The sequence below is a fragment of the Astyanax mexicanus genome, chromosome 24 (assembly GCF_023375975.1).
Source record: "Astyanax mexicanus isolate ESR-SI-001 chromosome 24, AstMex3_surface, whole genome shotgun sequence".
NCBI classification, from domain to species: Eukaryota; Metazoa; Chordata; class Actinopteri; order Characiformes; family Acestrorhamphidae; genus Astyanax; species Astyanax mexicanus.
Window position 1 is genome coordinate 26,984,650 of NC_064431.1, and position 14,263 is coordinate 26,998,912.

Genomic DNA, 14,263 nt, shown 5'->3' on the forward strand with positions numbered 1-14,263 from the left:
CTGCTCCTAACCCAGCCAGCACTGCTGGAGCAGCATTAGCATTACCCGCTAAACGCGCTAGCTCTTTCAGAATCGTTCAGAGTGGTGTATATCAGACTGCAGTCTGCGCAATTTACCAGATAAAAAAAGCTATGTGGGACAAACCGCTAGCTAATGCTAATGCTCCAGCCTTAGTGCTGGAGAAATTTGGGAATCTAAGCTTACTGTAAAGAAACAGAAGCATTTTTCTTACCCAAATAAACAGTTTTCAGTAGAGAAATCTGTGTAGATTAACATCCAGTGCTCATTTGACTTTAATAGAAAGTCTTTTTTAAATTACAGTTTTGTTCACTTATCTTAGCTTTACTTAGCCTAGTTAGCAACACACCCCCCCTTCCACCACTCAGCAGCGAGACCTGCTGAATTAGAAGTTCCTTGTAGTGCCTCTTAAAAGGCATTTTAAAATCCAGTGTGCATTATTTTAGAAAATAGACTAGAAAATAGACTAGAAAATAGACTAGAAAATAGACTAGAAAATAGACTAGAAAATAGACGTTCATTGATAGTGCGCCTTCTAGTGTGAAAAATACAGTATTAATGCTAGAGCTGCAACTAATGAATATTTTGATAGTCAACGAGTAGTTGATTATTCACAGATTATTTCTGCCATGACCTCCATTGTCTCGCTTGTAATTGGCACAGAAAGTTGGCGTTAACGTAGTTAACCTAGAGAGGCAAGATTTCACACTGGAACTGGACAATTTTGGGGGGATGTCTGATCTGGGTACAGCATATTTCCGAACGTGTGGCTACAGACAAGCTTGAGAACGTCAAGTCCTCTGTTCTACTCACACTTCTCGGAGGTTGGGCAGATTGGAGAGGATGTCCGTATCAACTGCTGTCAGCTTGTTGTGGCTCAGGTTTCTGAGAGAGAGAGAGAGAGAGAGAGAGAGAGAGAGAGAGAGAGAGAGAGAGAGAGAGATGCACATTGGTCAAAACAATGCACTCAGAGATTCACAATCAGCATCGTTTAACACTCTAGATGTCCTCATTTTAATAATAGAGGTTTCTAAATGTGTTTGGTTCCATAGTGGAATTGGTATTTACTAGAATTGAACACTTTCCATTATATGGAGATATTTGTAAACTTTACATATTTATACTGTTTACAGGAAAGAAAAAAAAAAGAACAGGAATGAACACGAAGTACTTTATGTCTCAAAAGGTCTGGTGGAGTTTGAATCAGAAAAGGTAAACGGTTTACATTTTAACAGAAGTTACAAACATCTGTGCATCACTTGATTAAACGGTGTGAAAGACAACAGCAGCAGTAAAACTGTAGAGTGTGTGTGCATGTAACACACACGTCTTAGCTAAAAATCCTGCAATAAGAACATCAAGGGGGGTAAAACTTAGACGTCATTTATTAAATAAGCACATATCAAGTGTTTATTGCAACATATCAAGTTCCAAATGTATGAAAAAGCCTTCATTACCTTTGCAAACTTTTTAAATAATCCCGACTGCAGACCATTGTCAATATTAACCAATTACAGCTGACCTAGGAAAAGTCCTAGTGTCGTCAGGGTCATGGTCCAATACACTGCCCTATCTAGTGAATTGGGACACGGCTAGAGAAAAAAAAAAAAAAACACTCCCTTATAAGGAGATAGAGAGTGCGAGAATGGGCGATAAAAACTAGAACAGGCGGAAACTAAATTCACCCAATATGAGACAGAGAGAAAGGGAAGTAATGTAAACAAAAGCTCACCAGAGAAGTATTTTATTTTTTTATTATAGTTCAAACAACCTCATGGGCCAGATGTTTCATGCTTGTGGCCTATTGCCGACCCCTGATCTGAAATATTAGACATACTTTCCAAAGTTAAGCCACTGTCTAAGATACTTCCCAGACCCCGACGTGCTATTGGTTTAATTTATAAGTGGTTCTAATGTTCTGGCCCATTGCTCATACGCCCAAAAGTCCATCCTTTTATCAATCCATCACTCTGAACACACTGAACCCGCCTCCACTGCCAGCACCAGCTCTGTGTTATCTATCAGCCCCGACGGTCCAACATGCCCCACGACAGCTCAATAATCAATCTGCTCTCAGCTTCAGCCAGCCTGCTTCACCACCACTGATAGATACCTAATACTGCAGCCTATTCCCCCCCCCCCCTCTCTCTCTCTCTCTGCTGAATAAAGCTGTGGCTGGAGCTTGGCAGTGGGCAAGCCTCCTGCTATTCCTGCTGAAACCTCAGAGATTGATTACAGCAGACCACCCGAGCCTAACTCTGCACCCTCCTGATCTTCACTCTGCTGCCACTGTCCTGTTTTTATACGAGCTAGAAGCTAGCCTCACTGTTGGTGAACGACAAACCATAATAATTATATAAGCAAGATGGATCTTATTACCCTATTTTTCGTGTTATAAGGCGCATATAAAAGCCTTTAATTTTTTCCAAAAATCGCCAATGTGCCTTATAATCCGGTATAATGTATGAATTCTTTCAGTCAGGTTGTAAAGAGCAATAAAGCTACTCTGTTTCATTGAAGTTTCTTCAGCACTGAGGCTGGAGCAGTATTAGCATTAGCCGCTAACTGCAGCGCTAGCTCTTTCGCTGTTCAGAGGTGAGTATATCTGATTGTAGTCTGCATGTTTACTGTGTTAAAATAAGCTACGTTGAAAAAACTGTTGGCTGATAGCGCCCTGGCTTACCAGAACTCTCAGGGTTCCTCAGTGTAGAGTTGTCGGGCCACATTTAGTAAGCTAAGCACTGCTAACTGCAGCTATCGCTGCTGCTAACTGCGGCTAGCGCTGCTGCTAACTGCGGCTAGCGGTGCTGCTGCTAACTGTGGCTAGCGGTGCTGCTGCTAACTGTGGCTAGCGGTGCTGCTGCTAACTGTGGCTAGTGGTGCTGCTGCTAACTGTGGCTAGCGGTGCTGCTGCTAACTGTGGCTAGTGGTGCTGCTGCTAACTGTGGCTAGCGGTGCTGCTGCTAACTGTGGCTAGTGGTGCTGCTGCTAACTGTGGCTAGCGCTGCTGCTAACTGCGGATAGCGCTGCTGCTAACTGTGGCTAGCGGTGCTGCTGCTAACTGTGGCTAGCGGTGCTGCTGCTAACTGTGGCTAGTGGTGCTGCTGCTAACTGTGGCTAGTGGTGCTGCTGCTAACTGTGGTGTTGAAAATTGTAAATAAACGGAAGTGCTTTACTGACCCAAATAATCAGTTTTCAGGAGAGAAATCTGTGTGGATTAACAAAATGTTCCTTACTACTTTCGCATAAAATGTGACTTATAATCTGGTGTGTCTTATGTTTGAAAGTAGACCAGAAAATAGGCGCTTACTGATTAGTGTGCCTTTTAATACGAGGTGCCTTGTAGTCCATACAAATAAAGTAAATATAGCACAATTCTTTTAATAAGGGCAATGGGAAAGTAAGATGATAATTACTACAAAAAAAAAAGTTTTTACCAATATAATGAAAAATTATATATATTATATTTAATAGAGGAGCGGAAATCAAAACAATTGTGAAAGCTAATTACCACACGGAGTGAGGACTAACACTAACACTAAGCTAATTAAAATAAAAATAAACATAAACTGCAGACAAACACTTCTTAAAAACTGCTTGTATGAGATTCAAGAATCAACAGAAAAGATTTAAACCAAAAACCTAAGAGAAAAATCTTGGATTTCACTCAAGTTTTCGTGTAAACACTAAGCTAAACTAGCAGCTAACTAAGCTAACTCCTGAAGCTAACGTCCTTGTCTTTTTAAAAACCTTTAGAGCGCTTTGTTTGGGTGAACTCCAAGTACTGAAGCACAGGTGCAGTGCTGGACTGTCTGGAACGAGTTTTGAGAAGCTTCCAGAGCTTATGATGCTAACTGCTAAAGCAGCACTGACTGCTGGAGATACCTGACTAGCTGCATTCTCTTGTTTGTTTTTTTTTTCTTTCTCTCTCCCCCCCCTTCTCTCTTTCACACATGCGCAAACACACTTCTAAACTGGTGTTTTAGGACTGCTGTCACTGTTGTTTCAAGTTTTATTACTTTGAAAATGAAGTCAATTTTATTAAAGAATAAAATTATTAAAATTATAGAATAAAACCTGTAAAATTTGAACAGTAAAAGTTGTAATATTTAGAGACTAAAGTCATGAAACTCCAATTTTAAGGTAGTACTGCTACCAGGAAAAAACACAAAATTATGTCCAAAGTCTGTGCAAAAGGAACATATCAACCTCCCCATGTTAAAATGAAGGATGCTGAGAATTTGGTTGTAGTAATGTTCCTACGGGTTTAAATAATAAAGAAATTAGAAATTAGAAATCTTAGATATGCAGGTCTGGAAAAAAAAAAAACTAAGAAACCACTTAAAATGATGAGTTTCTTTGATTTTACCAAATTGAAAACCTCTGTAACATAATCAAGAGGAAGATGGATGATCACAAGCCATCAAACCAAACTGAACTGCTTGAATTTTTTTGCACCAGTAGTGAGTAGCATCAAGTTATCCAAAAGCAGTGTGTAAGACTGGTGGAGGAGAACATGCCAAGATGCATGCCAAGAAAATTGATACTGATACACCAAATACTGATTTCTGAGCTCTTAAAAATGTATGAATATGAACTTGTTTTCTTTGCATTATTTGCAATTATTTCAGCCATTTCTTACTTTCTGCAAATAAATGCTCTAAATAACAATATTTTTATTTGGGAGAAATGTTGTCCATAGTTTATAGAATAAATCAACAATGCTCATTTTACCATTTTACTCAAACATAGAGTTGTATCATGGCTTTATTCTTAAAATTTCACATTGTATGATATTTAAAAAAATATATGACACATTTATTCTCAAAGTCGACTCTTTTTTAAATTCTTAACAGTGGTCCTAAAAACACTGGCTTACAGCATATATATATATGTGTGTGTGTGTGTGTGTTTTGGTGTGTAAGTCTGTGTGTAAGACAGACAGACAGAGAACGAGGGAGAGTGTGTGTAAGTGTGTATGTGGATAATAGCTCCGGCTGATCTGCCCTGAAGGCAGCACTCTCTGACAAGGCGGTGCATTATAATCATACGCCTGCCATTGTGAGCGCTGTCGCTAAATTGCCGTCCTGTTACAGAAACCAATTACCTAATCGCGCTAAAGCAAAGTGAAAAATTACAGGGTTTCCCTCCCAAATCTCGCCGCGGGCCACAAATGCCGATGACAGAAAGGGAAGAAGGGAAGCGGGCAGGGAGGGGAGGGCGGTTAGGCAGGCAGTCGCGGCTAATCTGCGACACTGATCAGCGCGAATGTAGGACAAGCTGCGCGCTGCTAAAGCCGTCTACGATGAAGGCCGAGCGGAGAAGGGCCTGAGCCGTGCTGCGCTCTCAAAGAGCCTCTGTTCTGGAGCGCTGAGCGAGCGAGCGGTGTCGGATGTCCTCCGTTTCTGAAACAGAGCCGTAAGAGAAGCTTAAGGAGAAGCTGGTTTAGTACAAGAGGCCTTCTGGTTAACCCGTGATGTTGCGTTTTTGCTGTGGAATAGTGGTGGAAAGTTTATTTAAATTTATTTTAGTTTTTAAACCTGCCAATAAATGCACCGGGATTTAGAATAAAGCTCTGTATTGTATCTAGAAGACTAGATCTAGAACTTTTGGCTGGAGGTTAACTGTAAAATATTATATTTAAGCAATAATACACAAGAGAGGGAAAGAGAGAAAGCTGTAGATCAGCACAGCATTGCCAATATTACACATTATAGCACGAATCTTGAGTGTATTATTGTGATTAAACCACACAGTTTCTGTATTGAAATTTTGAGAAAGAGATGACGAGAAAATACAATCTGTTTGGTTATAAACACTCCACCAGTTAAAATAGTTCCATTGCTGCTCTGTTTGGCTTGTAAGCGCTGCATCGTTGCTAGGTTATCTGTATGTGGTGGAGTAATACATGAAAAGCTGATAATGGCACTTATAGAACGCCTCTCAGCCAATCACATTGCAGGGTCGGAACTAAATGTGATATAAAAAGACTATTATAATAAACAAATTATATAAATAAATGATGTAAATATCAGGATAGGGCAGATTCTCAGTGTGAATCAGTTTACAAATGTTGAGTCCACAGAAGTCTGGTTGAGTTTGAGTTAGAAAAGTTAAATATGGCTTTTAACAGGTTTTAACAAAACCTACAAATATCCGTGTATCATACGATTAAATGGTGTGAAAGACTGCAGCAGCAGTAAAACTGTAGGGTGTGTGGTATCTTTTTTTTTGTGGTGTGAAGTTTCTTACTTTTTAAAACTACATACAAAGGCACCAGGATTTAGAGTTTTTACTTTCCTGCAAAAAGCTTTCACTTAAAAAAAGAAATCTGAAGCCATAATGTGTTCAGTTGAGTCCTTCAACAAACCAGACCTAAAAAAAAAAGTAAATTTCCAAGTGTGAAAATATATATATATTTTTTATTCATCACAATATATATGGATAAAAAGTATACTAGTATTAACATACTTTTTAAACACTTCTTTGATAAATTATTGGTAAAATAAATTGTAATAATTTGCAAGAGGACACATTCTGCTAGTTCAACAATTATTAGAAAAAATATGACAAAAAAACTGAAAACAAAAAACAAAAATAATTGTATCATTGTATCAAGCCTGGGGCAGAGTCTTAAAACAAACAACACTGTAGAACCAACCAACTGCAAGGTAAAAATCAGGACCATTCACAGTCAGGCAGATTTTAAATTGGACCAATCACAATTAGCTGGAGGTCTCAAAACAAACATTTTTTTTTATTTTCAAGAACTATTTAAGAACTTTTATTCTGGTTGTGTACATCCAAATAAAATGAAAAATCCAAATATTACTTTATTTAAAAAATAGTATTGTTTAATCACTTTTTCATTTAATTGCAACAGTCACTAGAAAACAATATTGAGAAATGCAATGTATTGTGAATTCTCAGAACTTGCTCAGAACTTTTCCCAGTTCTTACAAGAGTAAATCAGTTACTGACAGGAAGTTTACAAGCGTCTGAACGTCTTCAAAAGATTTGACCACACCACCGTCCAGCCTGTGTAAAGACAGGCCTCAACAGAAGCTCCTTCCTTTGCCTCCAGGCTGTTTCCCAGTCTAAGTCGGTATCTGCAATCAGCAGTAGTTTACAGCTTGAAGGGTCCGGGCCTGGAGGTGCCACTTAGGGCCGGCGAGGAGAAAGCAGCGAGTGTTTATATAACTTTGATTTGGTCCACCCCGGTCACCCCGTCGTATTTCAAGCGGCTTTATCTTATCTGATAGCGTTAACTTTCACACCTACTGCTTAACCCCAGGGCCATAACTCAACCGCCTGTCGCAACTGCTGGAGCTGCAGCTGAACACGCCCACTTCTCCAGACCCAATCAGTGAGTAGAGTCAGAGCCTGAGCCTGCACTGCACTTTCCAACTGATCTCAGAACAGCAAGCACACTTAAAAGCCACATGGAGCTGTGTTCTTCTTATCTAGCGGACTTGCTTATCTATCTGACTTGGGTGTGTATTAGGCCACATCCGTTATATCAATGTTATCTCCCTGTCGGAAACATTTCAGTGATGAACAGAGGCCTCGCGGAGCGTTCCTGCTAAAAAAAATTAAAAAAAAAACAAGCGGAGTTGAACGGTGGGAACGGGCTTAATTGCAGAGTTTGACCTCCAGACTTTTGACTTGTGTTTAAAAATGAAAGTAAACTAGGGCCAAACTGTGCCTTCTGCAACTATATTAACACTTACCGTGATGAAAATCTGGTAAACATAGCCTTTACAGTGCTATTATGTCTTTATTTACGCCACAGAAACAACACAAGTTGTGGTTATCACCTCCTGAGATAATGATCATGATGAAGTAACTTGAAATTTGATCATTTTTCCTCATATTTAACTCAATTAGACCAGCAGAGAAATTGTACATATCTTGTGCAGACTACAGCTCTGGAAAATAAATTAAGAGACCACTTCAGTTTCTGAATCAGTTTCTCTGATATGAGATTGCTATTTATAGGTATATGTTTGAGTAAAATGAACATTAACGTTTTATTTTATAAACTACAGACGACATTTCACACAAATTCCAAATAAAAATCTTGTCATTTAGAGCATTTATTTGCAGAAAAAAAAGAAATAAGAAATGGCTGAATTAACAAAAAAGATGCAGAGCTTTCAGACCTTAAATAATGCAAAGAAAAAACAGGTTCATATTCATAAAGTTTTAAAATCCTGTTTTTTAATCACAGTTTTTAATGCATCGTAGCATGTTCTCCTCCACCAGTCTTACACACTGCTTTTTGGATAACTTCCTGCCACTCCTGGTGCAAAAAATCAAGCAGTTCAGCTTGGTGGTTTGATGGCATGTGATAATCCATCTTCTGCTTGGTTATATTCCAGAGGTTTTCAATTTGGTAAAATCAAAGAAACTCATCATTTTTAAGTGGACACATTTTTTTCCAGAGCTGTAAAAAAAAAAAAAAAAAAAAAAAAGAACACATTTATGTTTCCAGAAAGTATTACTTTAAAATATTGGTCGATGATGTGTCTTATGATACCAGTACAATTCTGATTTAATTGTGCAACCCTACTTAAAACAAGTCAATTTAGTCTTGGATAAAAACTTGGATAAAAAATATGAAACCAAATACATTAAAAAAATCAGACCAAAAGAATGTGTAAAAATGCTGTGAGAAGCTTAATTTGAACAAAAATCAAGTTTTAACTTATCTACTAATGCTACGACTACTATCTAATACTGACATACATCAGGACAATGATTCAAGGTCATGGTCACATGATCTCTCACTGTTCAGTCTGTGACATGGAAGCAACATTGTCTTCAAGAGAACTTTGTCTTCCTGTAGTTCAATAAACTATTTTATTATTATCTCCTTAATAATAATAAAAATCAAGGTAAAATTTGCAATTAATTGTGATACAGATGTAAGGTCAAATCATCCAACACGAAACATCTAAAGAATGAGGAAAAAAATATATAAATTGTAGATGTTTTTGCTAATCTTTCCTTTCCATTCCATTCTATTCCTCACGAGGACCAGGAAAAAAAAGGCAGTCTAAAGCCTCCCGTGAGCAGCGCAACAGGCATGAAAATTTGGTGGTTGAATTTATCAGTGAATATTTACTCAGTGCAAACAGGTCATTTGTTTTTTTCCACCGACAGAGAAAAGCCAAGTCCTTCAAAATGTGTTCGTAATGGCCGGGACGGCAGTGCAGGCGTGTGATCAAAACGCTGCAGTTTATCAAACATGACTGCACGTCCAAACAGTAACGTTCGAGGCTCTGGAGCGATAGGGAGCGCTTTCAAAATCAATAGAGCCGAACTACAACTGCATCGAAAGCTCCAAACACACTTCACTTCACACTCCAGCTTCTCTCAGAGCCGTGAGGAAACGAGCTGAACAGAGAGATCTCTGGCCTTTTTGAGCTGCCTGGCCCAAAGGAGATGTTGGGTGTAGGGCTGCAACGATTAGTCAATATAATCGTAATTATAAACATGCGTCGACTCCAAAGGTTCATTGTCGACTAATCGGTAATTTGTAGCCCAGTGTGGCTCTAGTTGCTTAACTTTAGGGTCTTTTTGTGTGACCTTAGCCTTTTATTCACCATCAACATATCTCACGAGTGAAGGCTAAGACAGGGTCTTTATGCCGGTTCAACACGGGCCAGCTTGGACAGACCGGGGCTGAACGTCATGGTTCCCCTGCCTCCGCACTTCGCAATGTGTAAAAGGGTCAACTCCTTTGCTATGATATTATGTTATCATTTTATCCTTTCTAATTTAGTGGTCTAAAATGCCAACAATATCGTTTATACATTTGAAGGCCAATAAAGTCCGACGTCCAGCAGTTTATATTGTTTTAAAGCGACAGAGAAAGCTAGAAACAGGAGACGTAACCACAGCAAGCAGAGTTGGTGGCGAAATAATCGCTGACTACATGACTAATCAGAAAAATAATCGGCAGATTAGTCGACTTCCAAAATAATCATTAGATTTTACGTGACTAACAATATAATTTAATATAATTTCATTTAATTTTGTCGATGTAATGCTTATATTTTTAAAAAGAACTGAAATGCATAAAGCAATATGCGTAGGAAAAATATTTGTAGTTGAAGCACAAGCAATGATTTTTATTCTTAATAAAGCACCACAAACATGCTCACTGTTTCTTCCAGCAAGATCCAAAATGATGGAGTTTCCTGGTAACAGTATAAAAATGAAATTACTCATGTCGACTGATAAATAAATACGTTTTGTGAAATCAATTACCGATTTTTTAGTATTAATTGGTTACAATTTAGAAAAGCTAGCGAAAAATATCGTTTGGGTATTGGTACTGAATTCCAAGTATCGTATCGGTACTGGTATAGGAAATTTTAAAACGATACCCAGTCCTAGTCTTAAGGTAGCTTTTATATATTCATTTTATTTCAAAACCGGCGATCTCCTGATGATGGTGGCAGCACCTTAGTCCACTGGACCACTCGAAGCCTTTAAATAGCTTTTAGCTTTTTCTGCATTTATGCTTTATCACAGAATTTTACAGACATGTTCCTATACATGATCAGATCCTTTAGCTTCCAGCCTTCAGACTTCCTTCAGAGTCCAAGTTCTAAACGTGTGCAGTTCCTCTGCTCTCTCCAGCAAATAAAAAAAAAAAAAAGAGCCAGACAGTGAAGTCATTTCTTGTCCTCCCACAATAGCAGGGCATGATTCACGACGTGGCGGAGAGAAGGCTCCTTATCAGGTTATCTTTATCGCCGATAGGCCGAGTGTGAACTTCGCTCTTTGGAAGTGTGAAGTGATGTCAATGATGGCTCTTTATGATTGCAGCTGGAAGACAGAGGCTTCTTTAACGCGGCTGCTTTCAGAGGGCCGTAAACTAGTCAAAGAATAACCCTACTGTCACAGTCCGCCGGCTCGAGACGCTAGCCGAGAACCACCAGCAATTCCTCACTCCTCCCCTGTCTCTCTTTCTGTCTCTCTCTCTCTCTCTCTCTCTCTCTCTCGCTCAAACGTTTTACAGCCAGGCAACAGCGCTGATAGCGAATCCAGGCACTTTCTACCACAAACCAAACAACGCTAAGGCTAACAAGGCCCTGACAGATCCACAACTACACACAACCACACAAGCCTTCTGTCAGAAATGATTATAATGTACACTGTCATGATTATAATGTACATCGTCACAGTTGGCCTGCTTTCACACACACAGATGAACCAGTGGTGCTTTCTCAAACTGAACCCATACAGATCGATGTGAATGTGAATCTGCATATTCTGACATCAGTAATTCGGCCTCAAAGCAGTAGATGTTTGGTGTCTTGAAGTTTGCTTCTATAGTTCAGCCTTGGAGACATGTGCTAATGTAGTTAACAGGTAATAGATGCTTATAGATACAAGTCTTTTTTAAAAATTCTAGTGTAGGTCTTGTCTTGTCTTCTCAGCGCTATTTTTGACTCAATCTGGTCTCTGTGTTGATGTTCATTTGACTTGGTATTTTTGTCTCTGCTTTGTCTCGGTCTCTGAATTTTTTAGACACTGCCTCAATCTCAGCATTATTTTGACTTTGTCTCAATCTCAGCATTATTTTGCATATTTGTCTCAATCTCAGCTTTATTCTGACTATTTGTGTCAATCTCAGCATTATTTTGACTATTTGTCTCAATCACAGCTTTATTTTGACTATTTGTGTCAATCTCAGCATTACTTTGACTATTTGTCTCAATCTCAGCTTTATTTTGACTAGTTTGTCTCAATCTTATTGTTATTTTGACTAGTTTGTCTCAATCTCAGCGTTATTTTGACTATTTGTCTCAATCTCAGCGCTATTTTGACTATTTGTCTCAATCTCAGCATTATTTTGACTTGATCTAGTCTCAGTCTCAGGGTTATTTTGACTTGGTCTTGTCTCAGTCTCAGAATTATTTGGACTCCGTTAGGGCTGGGCGATATGGAAAAAAAATCTTATCACTATATAGTTTTTCATATCAGCCGATGTCAATATGTATTACGATATAAATCAACTCATTTTCTGTTAAAATTAAAGATTTCTTTTTACTCATAAGTGACAGAATAAGGGAGTTTTGGCCAAAATCACTAGCAGGCTCAGAGTCCTGTGGACAGATACTAGGATGTTCACATCTTGCCCGGTGGGTACAAGGTGCTCAGACAGCTTTTAAATTCATTTTAAAAGTCATTATACATCCACACAGGTCCACAGGCAACTGCATAAAGCAAAATACAATAGTATATCACAGTGTTCATTTTGACAGGTGATTTTGATACAGTTTAGTCTTAGTCTTTTGACTAAAATGTATATTAGTTTTAGTTACATTTTAGTCTATCGGATATTATTAGTTTTAGTCACATTTTAGTCTAGTTTTAGTCTAATAAATTTTGGTCATATAAAAAGTATGTATTACATATGTTTTACTGTTTTCTATTTTATATTTGTTGTTATTTTCAGATTATTTACTGCTAATGTTTATTAAAATAATAGCCTTTAAGTTTTGTTGCATTTAAATTATGCTAACATTTAAATATTTTAAAGCAAGTGACCTGTAATGGAGGTAGGACGAACAAAGTCAAGTTTCTGAAATGATACACTTCTACTGTGGTACAGATTTATATTAACATTACTGGCTTTCAGTAGACTAGACTTAGCTGTGCTGAGCTGTGAGGCAGTTCAGCGCGCTGCCTGATCGCGTGCTGTGCCTGTTCGCAGCGCTACTTAAACGGGAAATAGAAAATCAAGTTTATCGAATCCTATCGTCCGGCTTATCATAGTTATCGCGATATATATTTCCCTCGATAACTATCGTTATTGTTTTATCGCCCAGCACTAGACTCCGTCTAGTCTTAGTCTTAGAACTGTTTTTGACTTGTCTTCATGTCTTCGTTAAAGTTTGCCTCAGTCTTTTCTTAGTTTCTGCGTAAGTTTGCCTCTGTCTTGTTTTCTGCATTATTTTGTCTCAGCCTTGTTTCATTTTAGGCACTCTCAGTCTTGAAGTAAGAGAAAGGGAAGCAAACTTTAGACAGTAAATGCACTTTTTTGTTGTTCTTTTATGAAACGATCACTTTAAACCAATTCAAATAGCCGGGTGGATGAGATCACTCCAGGCTCTGAAATGAAACAGAAATCAGTTTCCATATCTGTATTAAAATGTGAATTACTCAACATATGAGCCCAAGGCACCATCAGCACTCTGGACAATGTGGAGCACGCTTGATGTTCCAGATGTTCCGTCCTGCGCTGGAGGGAAAGGACAAATACCGGCTGATTGACGCAGACCCCCTCCGCTGTTTTATCTGAAGCTGTGTAAAATCACATCTTGGGCCCATGTGCAGCACTGCTGAATAAACGAAGCAGCCGCACAAACACACACTACACTGGGCAAAGGGTCTGCTCTCGCCCCGGGCACCGAGTGAACCGGAGTCAGCGAGACGCCAGCCAAGAGGCCGGCCGGACACTACACACACACACACAAACACACACATGTTGGTTTTGCTAGTCTTGTGAAGACTTCTGTTCACATAATGATAACTGTAGCTAATGTATTCTGCACCTACACCTAACCCAAACCTCATTGATCAAATGTAATTAATTCCACCCTTTAAGATTTTTTAATTATTGTACTGATTTTTGCTAAAAAGCTTGTTTTGTCAAGTTCAAGTCGTCCAAAATGTCCTCACAACCTGACCAATCACAACATACCACTATGGTTGTGAGGAGGACATCCTGTGAGGTCCCCACGAATGTAGAAAAACATGCACGCATGCACACACACTCGCACACAAATAGAAGAAAAGAACATAAAAAATATCAAGCTTGATTGTTTAAGCGTTTTTTTTTTTTTTTTATCTTTTAAAGTTAGTAATCATTTTATTATGCAGAGAAAAACTTCAGCCTTCAGGGTTTAAGAGATTTACTGCAGATAACGAGTTCAGCACCGCTGTGAGAAACAGCAGGGATCATCAGACAGCAAATTGCTTTCTCCCACAGTTTATTATAATGGCAGGAAAAACATGTAATTAGTACATTGCCAATTTTGCCGGGATCATAGAGGAGTCAACCTCACGCTTATGTTTCAATTTCAAGCTTAGATTTATCTCATGTTTAAACTTTAAAAGTGTAAATATCTCAGAGTGGTTCGAATCCTGGTCATGCAGCTTGCCATCTGCTACCGGAGCCCCGAGAGAGCAAAATTGGCCTTGCTCTCTCCGTGTGGGTAGATGG

The 14,263-nt window shown here is 38.8% G+C and overlaps 2 protein-coding genes across 4 annotated transcripts in view; one reads left to right on the forward strand and one right to left on the reverse strand.

The window, feature by feature from the left end:
- LOC103029679 (solute carrier family 2, facilitated glucose transporter member 9-like) overlaps window positions 1-14,263 on the forward strand; it is a 1,095,244-nt gene that overhangs the window by 747,564 nt on the left and 333,417 nt on the right. The gene's annotated exons all lie outside the window — the stretch shown is intronic.
- Window positions 1-14,263, reverse strand: part of lrig1 (leucine-rich repeats and immunoglobulin-like domains 1) — a 72,040-nt gene that overhangs the window by 40,304 nt on the left and 17,473 nt on the right. The window contains exon 2 of the mRNA XM_022682371.2: window positions 832-903. Within this exon, the coding sequence (XP_022538092.2) occupies window positions 832-903 (72 nt within the window). The remainder of the gene's footprint in view (window positions 1-831; window positions 904-14,263) is intronic.